The 21,077-nt window shown below is 41.4% G+C and overlaps 1 protein-coding gene across 5 annotated transcripts in view; it reads left to right on the forward strand.

Annotated features, from left to right (window-relative positions):
- The window catches only part of LOC134641580 (SPRY domain-containing SOCS box protein 4-like), a 49,729-nt gene that overhangs the window by 16,427 nt on the left and 12,225 nt on the right, over positions 1 to 21,077 (forward strand). For 3 of the 5 annotated variants that reach the window (XM_065471959.1, XM_063494053.1, XM_063494054.1), the window contains 2 exons: positions 3,992 to 4,105; positions 16,215 to 17,083. In XM_065471959.1, coding sequence (XP_065328031.1) covers positions 16,375 to 17,083 — 709 coding nt within the window. In that variant the 5' untranslated portion in view covers positions 3,992 to 4,105; positions 16,215 to 16,374. Of the gene's footprint in view, positions 1 to 3,991; positions 4,106 to 8,392; positions 8,510 to 16,214; positions 17,084 to 21,077 lie in introns of those variants that run through there. The other 2 variants (XM_063494057.1, XM_063494055.1) reach the window with 2 other exon arrangements.

Consider the following 21,077-nt stretch of genomic DNA (forward strand, 5'->3'; position numbering starts at 1 on the left):
TAGATGTGCTTGCTTTTCTTGAGGGCTGACAGGTTGGAAGCGGTGCACTCTGTTGCCACCGTGCTAAATCCATCATTTTTTTTCCCTCTCCTATAAGTGCAGTTTAGCTGAAAAAGACACAACGCTATAGTTGCCATGGTAATATCATCCTCAGTGCTGACAGTATTTTAGTTAAATGTCTGAGAAATGATCATTCTTAAGTGTTTGCATCAATTTGTCTACAGTTAAGCAGTCACAAAGAATACATACAAAGTAAGATGTGTACTTGGGCAGGTTTCCTAATGAGCTCAGTAGCTTAGCAGACTTCATAGGAGGGGGTATCGCTCTTTTTCACATGTAATGCTTAAGATGGCATCTGTAATTCATGCATGTGTATAATCGGTGAAAGGCATGAATCTGGACTCAGATGACAGTAAGTGACAACATTTACATGCACAAGCTAAGACCTCTATAAGAAACTGCACATTTCTCATACAGTTGCTTTTTTTTTTCTTTTTCTTCTTTTTTTTTTTTTAAATAAATAAAAGCCCTCAAATACTTATTGGAAAGAATTACTGCTCTGTTCTAGCCGTGCTCATAAGGGTTGAGGAGCCAGCATATTGAGTAGTGGGATAAGATGAGATAAACCTTTGTTAGTCCCACACGTGGGAAGTTTGTTTGTGTCACAGTAGAAAGTGAACAGTGCAAAGTTGCAGTGTGCATGACCATGGGGAGGAATGTTGTGCTAAAGCCACAGCAGTGCACCTCCCTGCCAGTCAGACAGCCTCCGAACTGCACTGATTCAGTAATACAGCTCACATTCATGACATTTAGGAGTCTGTAAAAGTTCAAATTTATCTTGAAGAAATATTTAGGAAGTTTTCATTGGACATGGCCAAGGTTGTGCTTTGTCGCAGTTTTTTGTCGATACATTTTTACTGGGCAGAGAGTGTCAGGTTTCTGCTGGCTTAGATGACCTCAAGCTTTGAATGGGGTGATTGGCAGGAGAGTGTGAAGTGACTGGGATGAGAATTGGTACCACAGAAACATCATTGTCAGCAGGAAAAGGGTGGACTGACTGCTCTGATCTGCCTCGAGTGAAGGAGTTCAAGCACCTTTGGGTCTTGTTTATGGGTGGTGGAGAGTAGATGGATCCGCAGAGCACAGTGGATGTGTACTGGTCTATTGAGGCGAAGAGGGAGCCGAGTGTGAATGTGAAGGTGTCAATTTACTGGTCGATCTACATTCCTCCATTCACCCATGGCAACGAGGTGTGAGTAGTGACTGAAAAAGATCAAGGATACAAGCAGAAATGAGCTTCTTCCAAAGGTTGTCTCGGCTCACCTTTGACGATGGGGTGATGATGTCAGTCATTTGAGAGGTGCTCATTGTAGAGCTGCTGCTCCTCTGTATTTAAAAGGATTTTCTGAGTAGGATGCGTCGAAGATGTTTTTAGCAATGAGGCAGGTGCAGGACGTGCTGCAGAATTTACAACTTCTATCCACACTACCAAGATCTAATGTGTAAGAAAAAAAAACGAATCTTGATTCTTCTGTTCTTGCTAATTTTAGACCTGTCTCCAAGCTACCGTTTCTGTCAAAAATTCTAGAAAGGATTGTATTTGAGCAGCTACAATCCTTTCTAAACAGTCATAATATTTTTGAGAAGTTCCAGTCGGGCTTCAAAACCCACCACAGCACAGAAACTGCCCTCTTAAAAATCCTTAATGATATTTTATTGATCACTGACTCAGGAGACCCAGCTGTGCTCCTGCTGCTAGACTTAACTGCAGCCTTTGATACTGTAGACCACAGCATTCTGATCTCCCGTTTGGAGCAATGTGGTATCAAAGGCATCCCCTTGGAATGGTTTAGGTCATACCTCTCCAAGAGGACTTTTTCCGTGAGCCTTGATGATTTTAGTTCTTCCCCAGCTCCTTTTACTTGTGGTGTCCCGCAGGGATCTGTATTAGGCCCAATTCTTTTTTCAATCTATATGTTGCCCCTAGGCCTAATCTTTAGGAAGCATAACATCTGCTTTCACTCATATGCCGATGACACCCAGATTTATCTTCGGTTTAATAGAAACACCTCTACGCCCTTGGAATCGTTAGTTAAATGTCTTGACGAAGTTAAAACCTGGATGGCCTCAAATTTTCTTAGCTTCAACGAGGATAAAACAGAGGTAATTATTTTTGGACCAAGCTGTAACTTCAATGCCCCAGATTTGGACTTATGTATCCTAACATGTGCTGTTAAAAGGCATGTAAAAAACCTGGGGGTCTTCTTTGATAGCAAACTTACATTTGAGAAACAAATTAATTCAGTTGTCCAGCGGTCCTTTTTTAAATTAAGGCTCCTATCCAAAGTGAGATCTTTTCTATCCTTTAGAAACTTGGAACGAGCAATTCATGCGTTTGTCTTATCTCAACTGGATTACTGCAATTCACTTTATGTGGGTGTCAGTCAGTCTAGCTTGGCCCGGCTCCAACTTGTACAGAATGCTGCAGCTCGCCTTTTGACTCGTGTGAAGAAACACCAACATATTACTCCGGTGCTTGCTTCCCTTCATTGGATTCCAGTGCGTTTTAGAATTACATTCAAAATCTTACTTTTAACTTATAAAGTGCTAAATGGCCAGGCACCGGACTATTTGTCTGATCTTGTGCAACTGTATACACCCTCTAGAGCACTTCGATCAAGTGATCAGCTACTCCTTACTGTGCATAAGTCTAGGATGGTTCATAGAGGAGACCGGGCATTTGCAGTTGTGGCACCGAAAATGTGGAACGATCTAACTCTCCACATTAGAAAGGCCCCAACTGTTACTCTTTTTAAATCGCATCTTAAAACATATTTTTTTTCTCTGGCTTTCGAAACTGTAGGAGAGTTACCGATTCTTTTATCCTAATCTGCTTTTAATTTTTATCTGTTGTTGTTGTTAATGTCACTGTTTAATTGTTATGTTGTACAGCACTTTGGTCAACGCCCTGTTGTTATTAAATGTGCTATATAAATGAATAAATGAAAATGAAAAATGAAGACTGAAAAACTGAAAATGGTCTGATTTCAGTCTGTAGAATGAGAAGTCATCCCACTTTTCTTTTGTCGAATGTCATCAACAAAATATTTTTGTGCCTTTTGTGGACAAACCACAAGCCATTTTATACACTGATTAATAAAACTGAAGTTGTGTACCTTCCCTGTCACTGTTGCTGTTCCTTCCCGGTGCCTAACAAAGGCACGGATTCTATTTTCTTCCTCATTAAACATTTGCCATTTTGAACATCTCAGATTCTGCTTTGTTTACATCAGCGTCTAGCTTGCAGTCCTCCTCTTCAATGTCTTTGCTGGCGCATCTACGTCTCTTGGCACATTCTGGCCCCTGTTGATCACTCAAATAGTGCGAAACCATTGGAAAGGATTCATATTACGTCACCCGTGTACACAGGCCTGCACATGGCATGCAAAACGCCAGAGACCCACTCATAAAGAAATGGCTCCATTGCGCTGCCAGAGAACTGGTGTATCCACAGGATACTTTTAAAACACCATCCCCTTTTCTTTTTTTTTAATGTTTGAAGACACACAGTCTTAAAATTTGATGAACATTAAGATTGCACAGGCTCATAAATATTCATCTGACCAGAACCCCCTCCCCCTTTCCTCTTCCTTTCTTATCTCTTTGTCACCGTCCTCTTATTTCCGATCCCTTCATCTTGGCCTGAATTTGAGCCGGACCCAAACAAACGGCTTTTCTCATGAGATCATCCAGCAGCACTTTAGTGATCCTTGAATGTATAATGCAAAACGCTGCCTGCCTGTTGCCTCTAATTGTCCTTTTGAGTGTTTAATGTTTGAGCTCATTAACATGATCTGCCATCTATTGTTTATCATATTAATAGCACCATTTCCTCGGCTGCAGTAAAGGGACTGTTAATTAGTGACCACAAGGACAACATTTAGTTCTGTACATCACACTAATCCAACCTTAACCTGTTTTATCTCAACAGGAAATAACAAAGACTTCATTGTGTGACCCTCACTCCCACCAGCCCACACCGTTCCCTTTTGACCTGGCAGAGATGCATTTTTGTCAAGGAGTTTGCACTCAGATGGATTAAGAGGTTAGTTTCCAATTTCACATTCAACCCTAATCTTCCTTCATTAAAGGCTGCGTTTTGTCTATTCAAAGCAAGTCAAAGCCGTGCATTGTGTTTATTATTGGCAGCTAGGGGAAAAAGTCTTTCCTGTCAGCAAAGACTGAATACACGGTGACTCCATCGGCACAGGGAGCCTTTGTCATTATCAAACAAAGGCATATCACTTGCTAGAAAGTGGCTGATTGTTGCTGACGTGAAGACAGACATATTTCAGTGATCTTCGTCCCAAACCAGAGCCCAGCGGTGGAAACCTAATCAGCCTGGTTTGGACTTACCTGTAGGAACTGGAAAACTGAGCTGCGGTGGCTGCTGATAAATTTTTCAACAGCTCCTAACCCAAAAGCAGCTGATATGCACTATGTCTCAGAATTTTGGTTAGGGTTACATTCTGTGGAAGGCTACGTCACCGGCTCAATTGTTGAGCACACTTGAGCGTGATGGAGGTGCACCGTATGAAGTTACAGAGGATTAGATTACTTGAAAGGTGTATCACAGATCTGGCCTTTCTTTACAATATTTATATTAATTCTCTGTGAAGTACATCACACAGGAAGTTACTGTCTAGATCAAGGAATAGTTAAGGTGGTTGGGAGATTTAGACTTGGTCATGACACTGAAACCGAAAGTTTGCGTTAGCATATATTACAGATTCCATTGGCCAATTTACAGAATCAAAATTCAGATTGTAGATTATAGATTGTAACAGTATTGAAATACTGTGTATATAAAACATTTATGCAGAGATGATGGAAACAGGCACATCTAAAGTGCTGATACTGGTTGAGATTGGGCAAAACTGAAATAAAGATGTGGTAACAATTCTAATAGCACATTCAAGCCAAGGCTTAGTTACTTTTTACTGGGAGTTGGCACCACTTGTGGAACGAGGTGATCCACTTTAAAAGAAGAAGAAAACCCTGTTGTTGTTGGTGTTGGTGTTGGTGTTGGTGTTGGTGTTGTTGTTGGTGTTGTTGGTGTTGGTTGTTGTTGTTGGTGTTGGTTGTTGTTGTTGGTGTTGGTTGTTGTTGGTTTTGGTTTTGTTGTTGGTTTTGGTTTTGTTGTTGGTTTTGGTTTTGTTGTTGTTGTTGGTTTTGTTGTTGTTGTTGGTTTTGTTGTTGTTGTTGGTTTTGTTGGTTTTGTTGTTGGTTTTGTTTTGGGGGTTTTTTTGTATGTGGTTTTAATCATGACCGTTTAGATGGCTCCTTGGGAAAAACAGGTGTAAAATTACTTTTATTGTCATTTAGTTTTTGTATTATTCATCAAATATATATTTTAGGTTTATTTCAGAACCTAGTGTCTGTGTTGCTATTCAGCTCCTGCACGACTCTCCACTACAACTGCAATTTCCTCATCAGGATACAGTATTTTTAAAGTGAACTCAGTGACTTGAACTACCCTGTCATTCTCCCTCTTTTAAACATTAATTGACTGGGGTACTTACAGTAGATCCCTTTATCAAGCTAGCCAGAATAGTCCCAGACCTTGTTTGGTGTAGTTGGATGTCGAGTGTTAAATAATAGCCAGTATTTTCTCTGGCTTTATTTTGCTCAACTTGTAATGTGTGCACAACCTATTTTCGAGCCATGTTAAAAGGGCCGTCTGCATGAGCAGGGTTTACGCATGTATGAAAGCATGAGAGTGATGCTGCCAGATTTCCAGTCTGACTCCACAGATATGTGCAGTTCTGTGTTTTGCTTATTAAAGTGTTAAATAGTCAGTATCCAGTGAGATCTGAACTTAAAACATCAAGATGGCCACAATCTGGTGTGTGTGTGTGTGTGTGTGTGTGTGTGTGTGTGTGTGTGTGTGTGTGTGTGTGAATACAGACACAAACAAAGACCTAGTTTCTCAAAGAGGGTTAGCTTTGGCTCCTGCTTCCAACACGTGGTTGCCATCAGATTCTTTTCCTGAGTAAACAGAGATGGGGAGACAGCAAACTGATAGTTGTCTTCGGCTGGTGGGTGCAGCTCTGTGTGACGGGCAGGAAAACATTTGGACAAATGGGCCTATTATTGACCACTCCACTATCTTGGCCAACAGGAATCTTTGATCTGTATCTTATAAAGTCCTCCATCTCTTCCTTTGAGGAAGAAAGGCAATAGATTTGGGAAAAAAATGTGTAATGCTGATTTGGATCCGTAAACACCAGTGTACTTGTTTTGTTTTTTTGTTTGTTTTGTTTTGCTTATCCACTTCCCCCTTGCTCATTTATTTCCACGTATTCATTACCCTCACTTGTCTTATTTCAGTTTCACTGCAGTTTCCCCCAATCCGTGTGTCTGCCCCTGTCAGTTCATTATGTTTGTAATTGATTGATGTATTCACTCCTTCCCATAATAATTTGCACCCTTAAATCAAAATGGGATGTTGACAGAGTTGTGGCCCACCCTCGTTGGTGTCTACGTGAATATATACAAGGACGTGCTATAACAAGGTAGTTCCACGGCAAGCACTGGCAGCCTTAAGTGTGGATGTTGTTGAATATGTTATGAATGTGGTGAGTGTGCAATTTCTTTTTTCTTTTTTCTTTTTTTTTGTGGTATTGTGTTAATGTATGCAGAATTCAGCAGAAGACTAAAAGCAGGCAGTGAGGAATGCCTGTCGGGAAGGGGGGATAAGTGAGAGGAGGGCTTTCTTGTTTCTCAGGGGAGAAAGATGAGAGGAAGAGAGCGGGGGATGGTGTCAGAACCTAGCAGAGGAGAGAAGATGAGGAAAGAGCCAGCTTAATGTAAATAGACATGGTAAATATCTAAACACTGCATTGAAGTGTAGGTTTGACTTATAGGCTTGAACTCTTATAAAACCACATCATAAAAGGCTGGGAAAAACTCTGTTTGTGCTGACTTTAAGGGCAGGTGTTATACTGACTTCCAGTCGCATATTTTAATTTTTGAACTCTGCAAGTGAATGGTCATTATTTGTCTACTGGGAACTGTCACTTCATCTACTGTCTGAATTATTTCTACTACCTTTAAGCCAACTTTCTTCTGATTGGCTGCAGCTCAAAAAACAGAAGGTTTGAACAGCAGGTGGGTGGAGCTTCTGCACTCACAGTTACAGGTATCTGCTCTTATAGATACAAAGGAGAAGTTTGGTAAAAACATTTAAAACACTTTCAACCTCACCTGACAGTCAGCACATGCCTCCAGTACTTTCTGTTTGATGATTTCTTCAGTACTTGTCGCAACATGACCCTGAAATCTGTATTTTTATGTAGTCACGGGACGTTTTGACTGTTCTCATCATGATAAATAGCAAATGTCTGAGATGCGTAAGCCCCAGGTTCTAAAGTAAATGTTAGTATTGGCATTCGGTATTGTGCAATAGTGTTAGTGGGATCTATAAAGACTGTACATACAAGTGTGAATGTACTATGAATCGAACTGAGGCAAGGTTTGTTTACTTTCAGCTTGGATCAAGTGACAATACACGGTTAAGTTGTAAAATATAGCGAATTTGAAAAAAAAAAAGACTCCAGATGGAGACGACAATCGTTGAAATGTGAGTTTGTTGAGATTTCAGCAATCACTTTCTCTGAGCTTTCACACAGTCTGCTTGATGTTAGTAGTTGCTGTTGTTGTCAGTTGAATCGAACTCACTGCTGGATTCCTGGAAGTCACTCCTTGGCACTTGATCTAGTAGACGCTGCGGTGTGTATGTTGTATCTTGAAATATTATCTAGTGTGTACAAGTTTTTATAGTCTAACAGTCACAACTTTATTGTCTAGGCACGAGTGCAATATTTCAATAAAATGTCTAAACAAAAGCTGGGCAGCGATTCTGTCCTGATTCAGCTCCACAGCAGTCAGCAAGCTGAATCCAGTGGAAATGAACTGGTAATCAGCAAATGAAGGATCACGGTGTGTATGTGCGCGCCCACATTTCTTTCCGCCATCCTTTCTTCTACTTGGAGCACAGTAAGTGCATCTGTGGTAGAGTGGGTGTTTTTGTTTTTGGTTGTGTGTGTGTGGTTTTTCTTTCTTTCTTTCTTTCTTTTCTTTTAAACTGCTCAGGAAAGACGTTGAGCGTGCTCCACACTAAGCCCCACACTTCCCCCTCCCTCTCTCTGTCTTCCCTCCTCCCTCAAGCAGCTGTTTTCCTGTCTTGCCTGGGAACTGGAGCCAAGCTGTTTTTTCCCTATCCTTGCCTCACAAGCAGGAACTCATAGACTTACTGAAATACACACACATACTCTTCTTGTCTGTCTCTGCCCTGTCCCACACTCGTCTGGCTGTTGACTGTGTGCTGACCTCATTTTGGACTAGAGACTGGGGAGCAACTATTCCCACTCTTCTGCTTGGCTGCTGTGATTGCGTGTTCACATTGCTGTGTGAGAGCCGCCTGACTGTTGGTAGAAATGCTTTCATGGTAAGACGTCTCTTCCTGTAATCACAGGCTACTTCTGTCTTTTGACCTCTTATTTGTGCCTCCTTCAGTCTCTGACTGAAGTGACTCTCTCTCTGTTGGTAAGGCTGCTGTGTGGCTCATCCAGTACTCAGTTTCTAAAAGTCTTCTTGACTGTGCTGCAGTGATTTCAGGCTGTCAGCAATTTGCAAAAGTTTCAGTCAACGAAATAAAACGGTGAAGTTCTAGCATGACTTAAACTCACTTTTTTTAGTTTGTCCGTATAAAAATAAAACGGTCATATTCCCTTTGTCATTGACTGACACAAGGTGTAGCTAGGCCTCATCGCTGATAATTCAAGTCACTAAAGTGGACCCTGCGACTGTTATACTATACAATATTATAACAATGTTATAATATTGTGGTATTGTTTCCTATTGGAGCATTTTTAAGCCTCCACGGAGTTGGTGCTTCAGTTTTAGTTTCCGAGAGTGTTATTTGGCACCAATTAGCATTTATCTTTGTGTGTTCATGAATGACTTCACCTGAAAATGCCCCCTGTATTGTGAAGCCTCAGTGCTGATGCTATGACTGGTTCTATATTGGTATTTGAAGCCACAAGGAACTGTTTTGGATGAGAGGCTGCCCAGAACTGTTTGAATGATCCTTACATCACAGCAAGCCAAGATCATTGTCTGTTAGGTGGGATCTAGCAGGCGGTGATCTGCCACTAACACTTTGGCAGAGGATTGAGTAAAGGAATGTTAAACCAAGAGAATAACTGAATACATTTGTAACAACAGGACTGAGGTTTGTTAAGAATGTAAGTTTTAAAAGAAAATGTAAAATATTTAAGCTGCCCCATGCTTAGATTAATCATTCTCATAAGGACTGGTGGCTGTGCTTAACTCTGTCAGCTACACTTTTATCCAAATGTTATTTGTACAACAGTAGCAATACTTGTCGAGTACCAGTGAACCAAATATTGAAAATATTTAAATACAGGGCACTGACTGATGCTCTTGCCATGTCATCTGTCATGTCCTACTGTAACCAATCACTATGTTTGAATTCATTTCAAACATTAGAAGAAACTCTCAGACTGTGTGTGCCTTGTTTTTTGTCTAGCCCCCGACATGTCGTCTTGCGTCATCTACCTGTATCACAGCAACAAACGAGCACCGGCCTTTCATGTTCCAAAAATCCTCAAGAGAGGAGGCGATTGTAAAGAATGTTTCATGTTGTGGCCATGTGGGTAAGGGGGGTAGGTGTGGTTATGTGTGGGTGACTTATTTAGTCTTCAGCAGTAGTTTTAAAAGGACATTCAAAGCTCTTCTTTGGATGTTGGCTGCTTTTTGTTCTGTTTTATCTCACTGATGCCACACTGCTTTATTTATGCTGCAGTCTGGGCTCTGAGGAGGCCAATCCATGACTGATGGTGTTCCACTGTGTGCTTTTCTATCACTGCATTGGGTATGTGTTTGGGATGATTGTCATGGTGAAAAATAAAGCCATATCAATCAAATGCTTTCCAGACAGTGTTGCACAGTGGATGAGAATCTGACGATACTTGTCTGTGTTCATAATTCCATCAATTTTGACTCGACCCCAACACCAGTGGCTAAAATGCAGTCTCAAGCCTTGATGGAGACTAAACTGTGTTTCACAGATGGCTCGTACCTCTCTCCTGACCTCCTCTGTACATGCTGTTGATGATTTGAACCACAAATTTCAAATTTGATTAATCACTCCACTGGAACTGTTGCTACCTCAACCTTTTCTCCCTATTTTCCTTCCTTAAGGAAAGGAAAATCTGAACAGCCACTCTTCCACTGAGGCTGTTTTTGATGAGGCTTCAGTGAACAGTAAACAGATCAACTGAATAACCATGTATCTCTCAGTTCTTGTGTCAGGTCTTCGGATGGGTTATACTACACTGTAAACACAGCAGTTTAAACCCCCCAAATTTGATTGTGTTCATCGGGACATAGCGTTTTCAGTGGGAGAAGCAGTTTAAACCTCTGTGCGTCTTTCAGTTAACTCGTCTCATGAACTTCTGCCTGTGATTTGTAGTTGTTAATTTGAAATATAACATCGATTTTAAAGTTATAGATATCAGTAACTCTTTCAGAATGGTTCTAAATTCTAAAATTCGAGGCATTTCAAGTTCCAGAAACATTTTCCAAGTCAAGCTTTTCAGTAAGAGTTAGCATCAGCAAACTGTCCTTTTCCTTATGTGTTCATCCATATGACAGATACTGTGATGGCAGACACGAATTATTGTCCAAGTGAGAGGGAGACTGTTCATGTGTGTTTAGACCCTTGTCATGATTGCCCGCAGTTCATGTTCTAAAGCCAGTGTGCAGATAACTGTTGGTGGATTTGCGTTTTTCTACTTCAAAGTCCCTGCAATACTACAGTGCATTAATGCGCCCTTAAGCGCATATGCATGAGTCTGTGTCTGTGCATTGGGTGGGGGTTGCTTGCGTTAATACTAGCTTGTGTATCTTTGATATGCTAACAGTGGTTGTCACGCTATCAGCGCCCTTCTCCATGCCACTGCCTCGCTTGCGTGAGATAAGAAGTTTGTGCCATGGTTTACAGTCCAGCTGCATTTTAAGTAATTCCAGCTCCTTCTCACATCCAGTCTTCTGTGTGCTCAGAGCTGATGAAAATCACTGAGGTGATGTTGAGGGCTGCTTTTTGCTGCTGAAGAATGATTCCACTAAACTAAACACTCTTAATCTGAAGAAGTTCAGGAAAGGACACTACATCTCCTCCCTTCATACTCACACTTTCTCTTATCAGGCTTCTCACCATTACTCACCTGCTCCATTGGTGCTTCTCATCAGTTCTCTCGTCTCTTCTTTCCATCACGTTCCAACTTTTTCCCACCTCGGTGCTCTTCACTAACCCTCTTCACCGCCAGCTTTTTCCTCACCTTTTTAATAACTTTTTTTGATATTTTGCTTCTGCCTTGTCCTCTTCGTCTTTGATGTACAGTGAAAGACAGACTGTTTTTTAGGTCGCTTTACTTTACATCAGTGGTGTAAGCAGTTTGTTTGAGCCGTACCCATTTTATTAATTTTTTTATTTATTTTTTTTTTCCTGGATCAAGAACTGAAACACTTTTAAACAAAATTATATTTGACATAGTTCTCAAAATTATCACGGCATTAGACATTGTCTTATTTTTGCTTCTCCATCAGAATTTTTCTTCTTTCATTCAGTGTGCTCCATCGTACTATATTGGTGTTAGTCAATGTGGATTGCCCCGTGCGTGGGGCTGACAGCACGAGTATTTACTTGTACTCAGGTCTTTTTAAAACTGCTCATATACTTTTACTGTAGATTTCTCATGGTGTAAAACAAAGTATTCACGTTTGCATTCGTTGATCATTTCTGCCAGCGTGTTTTGTTTTTTGTTTTTTGTTTTGTTTTTTTTTAAATATATGTATGTTGGTTTTATGTTACAGTAACAAAAGCTGCTTTTTTGGACACTGGAAAAACTTTCTTTCACTACAGTTGAGCTCACGGTCTCAGTACTGTGGGTGAAATGCTTGAACTTACAAAGAGTGTGACAGAATTGTGGATAATATGAAGGATCAAAGCAAAACATTTGAATTGAGGATGTAAATTTTTTTTTTTTTTTTTTAAGTAAAGTTGAGTTACTTGATGAATCGTTGCAGCCCCGTATTAAATAGACCCTTCATTTGTCTGGAACTGGTTCTATGTGGCATATTTGGTAGTTGCAAGTAATTAATATGGAAATAGGGAGCTTGTCTCTCTTCATGGATTGTAGTCATAATGGAGGTTCTGCAAATGACACTGTCATTAAATGTGCATGTGGAGAGTGTTGTCGGAGCAGTTGCTCATTCATCACTGTGACATTTTTCTTGATCTCATGTCTCCTTTTACCTCTGCAATTCATATGTTTACTTTGTGATATTTAGACACTAACATGAAACAAAAGAGCGAAAAATTTGAGAATTTTCCTTTTTTTCCTGGGATCCGATGTATAGCTTGGCAATTTGATTTTTCATCATTTCATCATTATGCCTTTGTTATCAGTTATTAGTCACCCCTTTCCTATACTGGCATGCTTTTGGGCTTCCCTAACAGCCCAAACTTACATGGTTTATTTCAAAATGAAGGAGGAAAGAGCTTTTGGTCTACAAGATATATTTTAAATGAATATGTTCAAAATCAGCTCACAATTAATCTCTTCCCCAACATCCTGAAAGGGACACTAAACAACCCCAACCTCCTGCCAATACATAAAAGTAAGCATTTTCATTGTTTGGATCTCAAAATGAAAGGTTTTAATTTATCAGTACTGCTGTTTCACTCAATTTCAACAGATAACATTCCTCTGTTTTACTACAGAGATTAGAACACACATTGGTATTTAGATTCAAATTTGTCAATGTAAATGAAGAGTATTCCTAACACACAAGTTAGTTTTGGAGTTCCACAGGGTTTAGTGTTAGGACAAATGCCTTTTATATTGTAAGTCCTTTCCTTAATCGGTGGTCTTAGAAAACACTGCATACGCTTTCATCGCTATGCAGTTGAGATCAAGCTTTATCCACAAATCCAGATGATACAAATCAACTAGTCAAACTACAGGCATGGATGACCTCTGATTTCCTGCTTCTAAGCTGAGGTTTTTGTACTCGGCTATTTTTTTTTTGTTTTTTTTAAACCAGATATTTACTTTAGATGGCATTACTCTGGCCTCCAGTGATGCTGTGAGGAATCTTTAAGTCATTGTTGACCAGGATATGTCTTTCAGCAGGCATATTTAAAAGATAATGCAGGTCTGCTTTTTACATTTGCGCAGTATCGCTAAAAAAAGTTAGAAACATCCTGTTCTCAGAGCGATGCTGAAAAACTAGTTCATGCATTTATTACTTCTAGGCTGGACTACTGTAATCCTTATTATCAGGTTGTTCTAAGAACTCCCTGAAAAGCCTTCAGGTGATCTAAATGCTGCCTCAAGAGTCCTGACTGGGACGAGAACAATGGGGGGATCGTGGCTCAAGAGTTGGCAGTTCGTCTTGTAATCGGAAGGTTGCCGGTTCGAGCCCCGGCTCGGTCAGTCTCGGTCATTGTGTCCTTGGGCAAGACACTTCACCCGCTGCCTACTGGTGGTGGTCAGAGGGCCCGGTGGCGCCAGTGTCCGGCAGCCTCGCCTCTGTCAGTGCTCCCCAGGGCATCTGTGGCTACAATGTAGCTTGCCATCACCAGTGTGTGAATGTGTGTGTGAATGACTGAATGTAGTGTAAAGCGCTTTAGGGTCCTTAGGGACTAAGTAAAGCGCTATACAAATACAGGCCATTTACCATATTAGGTTCTGTTCAGTGGCTCCCTGTTAAATTCATAATTCCTCTCCTGACATACAACATTTTAAATAATGAGGCCCCATCATATTGTAAAGACTTTTACTTTTCCTTATCCTAACAAAGTACTTCCTGGTGTATTTAAAAATAGAGTGGGAGGCAGAGCCTTCAGTTTTCAGGCTTCTGAAAGCTTTCTGTGGAACCAGCTCCCAGTTTGGATTCAGGAGACAGACATACTCTCTACTTTTAAGATCAGGCTTAAAACTGAGAATAGGGAAAAAATGAGACTCTGAGTTGTTCAAAATCAAAAGATTAGCAAATTAGTTTCCATTTGTTGACTATTACTTTGAAAGGATTTAAGCTGCATTTAACTGTGTTAAAAGTTTCATGATCTCTTCATCTGTTTTACTCACATCTATGACTGTCTCCCTTGGTGGGTCACTACTAGTTATTATTCTGTACTTTCCCTGGAAGAACCCTGCAGAGTTGTTTCCTCAGAAACTCTAGGGGAGTGTGAAAAACACTGTGGAGGGATTGCGCACGGAGTAATGCCAGTGCAGCATATTTGGAACAGCTAAGTCATTCGAGGGAAACTCTGCACCTGTGTTTAGAAGTAGCTTCAGGCTTTCAGTTTGCTTGCTGGGAAAGCTCAGCATGCTACGTTCTCTTACAGGCTTATAAAATATGAATTGCGTCACAATTGTGTGCTTTGTGAAGGAGGAATTGGCTAAAAGCGAATGCATCCTGCGTGATTTCACAGGAAGTCAGCAGCAAATTTAAGCAATTTGGCTCTCCTTCTCTGTTAAAGCTGAGTTCTTAAATGATTCTTCACAGATTGTTTGATCAAAAATGTTGTAGGTGCTTTTGTGTGTCATGTGTTTTACTTTCTAAAGTTATTTTTTTCCTCCCCCAAAGATGTAGTAGATGGGTCAGTCCATGAACCAGATGTCATCTTCTCAACTTGTTGGATAATAGTGTAAAGGCAAACAAGTCACATGTTTAGACTGCTGCAAACTCGGTACATGGTGTACAAATGACTGCCAAGGTATCAAGTGGCAAATAAACAGTCGCACATGGTGTAACTTAAATGTCACTCAAATGTCAAATCACTTTCATTACCAAAGTAACTTTTGATATTGAGGTTTTGCAGACATGGGCTGCTATGACGCTAACTTGTATCCCACTATGGATGTGTGACAACTTAAGATCCAGTGAATAAGGCCCCAGGTTTACAGAGAGGATGGTGGTCATCTGCCAACCACTAGTCATGAGGGGGAAAAAAATCAGTTGTGTGTAGTTGAAGGGTGATGGCAGGAAAATAAGGCCTCGGTCATGCAGGCCAAGACACCACTCAGTGAACCCTGGTAACCACCTGTCACTTGGGGAAAAATGTGTATACCTCCAGCAGCCTCCTTGTGCATGTATGCTTTGGTTGCTAGTGTATTGTGGTTGTAGTTTAAATGTAAGTGACAGACTACTAACAGTCTACTAGCACTGTTGAGTTGTAGTGAAACTGAAGTGTGACACAAATTGGAAATGGATGCAACTGTCAAAGTAAAAGCTGTGTATCAGAGCTGCAGCTTACCTTTAGGGTGAACCTTCCCAATTTTACTGTTTGCACTTTTTAATGTTTTACCTCTGCCCAACTAATAGACAGCGACTGTTTGCAGGTGAACATGATATACTATAACCAACCTTGGCAGTCTGCTAGCAAACAAAGCAATCACTAGGATGTTTTCGGTGCAGCACTTTGCAACCACTGACAGCCAACAACCGACAGGAATCGCTGCCAGCGAGTCGGGGAATAGATTTTTCCTAGCAGAAGACTCTTGAGCAATGTGTGCATGTCATGTGTGAAACCTCCAATAGGAATGTTAAAAGTGTCTGGCAGCTGGTGCTGTTAATGTCCTGTTTCTGCATTAGTCATGTTCTTGTGTGCAAAAAAACCCCAAACTATATATACTGTCATGAGGCCCTATGGTGCAGGTAGGGGCCAACACTTTAAAGTTTTTGCCAGTAGTGTCAGCAGCACTTTGCCTTGCAGCCTTGATGACCAGCACATGACCTTTTTTTTTTTTTTTTAAACATGGTTGAAGTTCTGGTTAGATTGGCTCGCACACTTGCACAGAATCTCCATAAGAGAACAACAAGCACTGGCAGCTACAGTCCATAACAGTGCAGCTGGTTTCTGACTGGGATGAGGAACTCTCTTTAAAGGCAGCTGAATGAAGTGCCTGACAGTGGATGAACTAACTGGCTGCACCAATCGGATGTACACTGTTAAAGTAGCTTTATACAAAATAGTCCAAGAATAAAAATAAGGAGCTGAAAATGAATGTGTCATGTTTAACTCTTTTGAATTAATTTTGTGTTTTCTTACATTTCAGGAGTGTTGTTTCCCCTGGTTGAAGACGGTACTTTCCAACCAGACTCTGCATTACCATTGCGCCCATGAGGTAACGTCAGGACTTACCGGCCCCTCATTATCACCCTTGGTCCATCCATTTCCCTCCCCTCTGACCCTTCCTTCCTTGCACCTTCCCAACCATGGGCCAAAAGATCTCTGGAACCATTAAGTCAGTCGATGTACGTGGAGAGCCATCATACAGGCCTGTTCGACGTGAACTGCGGGGCCCAGATTTCTGTCGGCCACCTAGGCTGGACTTGCTGCTGGACATGCCCCCTGCAAGCCCAGAGACTCAGCTTCAGCACGCCTGGAACCCTGACGACCGATCACTCAATGTCTTTGTTAAGGAGGATGACAAGCTGACGTTCCACAGACACCCTGTAGCACAAAGCACGGACTGTATCCGAGGTAAGGTGGGATATACAAGGGGCCTCCATGTATGGAGGATTCACTGGCCAGCCAGACAGAGAGGCACCCACGCTGTTGTGGGAGTGGCCACTGCTGAAGCGCCTCTACACTCGGTGGGCTACACAGCCTTGGTGGGCTCAGACTCGGAGTCCTGGGGCTGGGACTTGGGTCGTAACAGACTCTACCATGATGGGAAGAACCGGCCTGTTTCCACATCAGCACCCACATATCCCTCTTTCCTGGAGCCAGATGAATCGTTTGTGCTTCCGGACTGTCTGACAGTGATACTAGACATGGATGAAGGCACGCTGAGCTTCATGGTAGATGGACAGTACTTAGGAGTGGCTTTCAGGGGGCTGAAGGGCAAGAGACTCTATCCTATCGTCAGCGCTGTGTGGGGGCACTGTGAAGTGTCGATTCGCTACGTTAACGGACTAGATCGTAAGTACAACACTGTTTTTTCTGCACTTTAATCTTTGAAATTATTTTTCTGACAGGCTGCCACAAAAGGTTCTGTTCAGTAGGGCTGGGCCATATCATACCGCTCACGGTAATACTGGTATAATGGTGGGCAACGATAAGAAAATGAAATATCGCCATAGAATATGGGTAAAACGCGCAGTGTCTTTGTTTTCATATGCACATGGCGGAAAAAACATGGCAGCGACGGAGAATGAGAAGGGCGAATGCGGATCGTTGAATGAAATGGATGAACCAGAATTAGTTTGTAAAAATGCAACTTCAGTGGTGTGGAACTGGTTTAGCTTTCGTCCGTTAGCTACACAACAAAGCACTATTTTTGGTAGAGCATGCTAGCGGGCCATCGTTATTACAGTGTTTTTTGGAAAATACGGCACACTTAAAATCAATCCTTTGATTTTTCTGAAAGTCGACAGTGCCCCCTTATAATCCCGTGTGCCTTATGTATGAATTCTGATTGTGTTTACTGACCTCGAAACGATTTTATGTTGTACACGGCGCTCGAACATCTGTCAAGTGTTTTAGTACGACTTTGCTAAGCTACGAACCCGCACCGCTTGATGGATTGTCGGAGCATTACGGCTATCGTAGGCAGGAGCCTCGCGGAGTGATACGTACTGTGCTTCAACATAATATTACCGTAGTGTGTGTGTGTGTGTGTGTGTGTGTGTATAACCTCTTTAAGTTTTGTGGATATTATACATGGTTATGCTGCGGATATTTCGGCCAATTTCCACTGGAAATGCCTTTTGGTTAAACTGTCAGCAAGGAATTTGCATTTGCACTGTTAAATTTTTATATAACTTTAATGCACGTAAAAAACAGCTGCTTGTTTAAGTGAAAATACATTGATGTTTGTTTTTTTTGCACTAATAAAGTTGTGGAGTTGTAAAGTATTTTGTCTAGTGTCAATTATATCGTCAGTTATATCGTTATCACAATTTTTCAAATGTATATCGTGATAAATATTTTTGGTCGTATCGCCTTGCTCTACTGTTCAGATCAGTGTTTTTTGTTTGGGATGTAGCACAAGTTCACAGCGAGTCGTCTAAATGCAAATTCCCTCAGAGCAAGCACTAAGTGACTGTGGGAAGAAAAAACTCCCTTTTAAAAGTAAGACAGCTCCAGCAGAACTAGGCTTAGGGAGGAGCAACTGCTTGCTGTGACTGATTGGTGGGTGAGGGGAACGCATGGAGAGATGAAGAAAGTGTTGCAACAGAAATGACATAGGAAGGGAACATATAATTTCTTTCCATTCCCTTTACTGTCTTCAGTAATCTTCAGCATCTGCTTTTACCTTCTGTTGTTTGTTTTCTGACAGTGTTGAGCTTTAATACTGTATAATTTATCAAAACATGTTACATAGCATACATTTAGGGGAGCACTTTCCAAAGTGAGACTGGCACAAATTGAATGTCTTGACTTTTCTGCTTAATTCTTGTTTAAGTTTTGCATGGGCTTCACTTACTAGAGCTCATGCAGCTTTTTAGGTTGTCTGTGGACTGCTGTGTTGATACCTACTTGAACATAATTTGTAGTCAGCATGCACACACAGATTTGAGTTTCATATATATAGAAGTGTAATAACTTTCACGGTGTGAAAAGCACTTAACTCGTAGCTCTCTACCGAGTCGACTAGAGCCCGCTTTAGTTTTGCTGATTGCATTTGCATCGCTGCAGAAATGCAGAGAGTTGGATGTGTTGGGCAAATTTTCCACACTGTGGATATGTAATGTTTATGGCTGCAAATCAGGACAGACTTCTATTTAGAGCAGCTCATTAGGGCTTCAGTGACCCAGGGTGTGATTTGTGCTGTAACATCTTGGAGTCCAGCGAAACAGGGAGAGGAGGAAGAGGGAGCAATTCTAGGAAAGGCATGTTTATTCAGTCATCAGACCAGCCTTATGTGTGACTAGCTGTATACAAAGCACAGTTGTTTTGGAGATGGCAAGTCTGTTTCAAGCGACTGAGTCATTTTGGCAGCCTTCATTAAACTCCCAACCATCTTGAAGTCAGCCATGTAATCCTTACTGTGTCTGAAACTTATCTCTGCTATCTAATACACGAGTGATGTGGAGAATTGAACCAGTGGTAACGGTGTGGATGATTTCCAAGTGCTTATAACATGTGTTGGCTCTCAGGATATATGGTTTGAGGCAGTTGGAAATTCATTGTGCGTTTCTATCTATAAAAAGCCCACAATAGGAGGGACTGCTGCTTTGTTAACCACTAGGAAGCAGCTGAAAGATGTCTCTGTACTAAAGCGTACTATTCATACTTTTTACTTCATTTGTGGCACTTTCATACAGACTTCAACTTTCAGACACGCAGAAGGCAAACATCCAGCTCTGTCCGTTTCACTGCTGTCCCAAACTTAAACATAATGTGTGTGCGTGCGTGCACTGGCTTTGTGTGTTTTCTGTTAAATGTCATCATTCCCTAACCCAGAGACTGGAGTCGGTTCAGATTGCGTAACAGCCCTCAGTCAACCCTCCAGCTCTTGCCTGCATGTTGCGCGCAGACCCAAAACAGGCCGGGGGCGTTGCCAACAGTGTGGCACGGACGCCGTGTCCATGGCTGTGAGCCATGTGTGGACAGCAGACAGTTGAGGGGGAGTTCTGGAGGATTTCCCAGTGTGCTTCTGAGTTAAGCGTCTAGCCTTGAATAGTGAGGAACTTAAGGTTAAGGTTGGCTCTGTGAACAAAACATGCCACAGTACATCTGTCGTTACATCATGATGATCACACTTGTTGCATATATATGATAACATTTTCCCACCTTCGTGTGAAGGTGGGATTTGGCTAGTGTGAAAAATATGTTAAAATACTAATATGGTCTGTGTAAGGATTAGGCATGGCGCTTTTCTTTGACTAGTTTCAGTTCACAACTCACTGTATGCTAGTCCTTTTTTATATCAGTGATAAGCCCTTGGACAGCTAGTAACATGGTTGAAACGGAGAATCCACTTTGAAGTTGTATGCTATCAAAAAGAGGGATCTCATTGATTGTTCTGAATGTATGGATCCACGGCTGAACGTGAAGCTGCTGTAATATCTGGCCCAGACCAAAGCAAATCTTGCTTTGAAGTGTTAACATTTACTGCCGTTTTCAAAAAGTGAGTACAACACAGCCCAGAACTTTAGAAGGTCGATGTATTTCTTGTCTCTCTGTCCTACAGAACATTTGGTCAATTGTTTTTATTGTCAATATATGGCGACACATTTAAGCATCCGACTGTCAGCCAGTGGTATCATTTAACGTAATGTGATTTCAGAGTTCGATCACAGCGATGATCAGTGGAATGTCCTGAGGATATAAGCTCGGCTGTCTCAATTGTCCACTTGGCCCCTCAGTTAGGTCTAATAAGAGGATGTGGGTATGTGGCTGTATGGTGTACACAGTTTCCCACATAAGAGCTCAATGTGTTTTGTTTTGTTTTGTTTTTTTTGTTTTTTGTTTTTTTTGTTCTGTTTTTTTGTTCTGTTTTTTTGGGTGTGAAAAGTGTGAAAGCCACACCACAAGGCTCAGGCCTTTTGGAGGTCATTTGATTGTCGGGTACTCTGTGACTAGGGCTGTCCAAAAAAACAAACTATTCTAAACAACAGTAAAAATTACTGTGGGATTAGATATTCATTCAGTGCTGTCTCTTCATGAGTGTTGCCTATTTTTGTGGGTGATACTATTTGAAGTTCTGGCATCATGACAGCATCATTTGTGACTAGAAAAGGACCGGTATCAGGAGCTGCCGTCCTGCAGGTGGTACTCCTCATTCAGCAGTGATGATGGTGATCTTTGTGATGGATGTAAAAGTTAAAAACATGAAATGATAAGATGAGTTTCCAAAAATACCTACTCAGGTAAATTCTCTGGGGCAACATAGACCTAATCATGTATAAGATGTAGCTTGTAGCTAAAAGGTGTGCCAGTATAGCATGGAAGTGACTATACAGCAGTC

Source organism: Pelmatolapia mariae, linkage group LG14, assembly GCF_036321145.2.
Source record: "Pelmatolapia mariae isolate MD_Pm_ZW linkage group LG14, Pm_UMD_F_2, whole genome shotgun sequence".
Taxonomy (NCBI): Eukaryota; Metazoa; Chordata; class Actinopteri; order Cichliformes; family Cichlidae; genus Pelmatolapia; species Pelmatolapia mariae.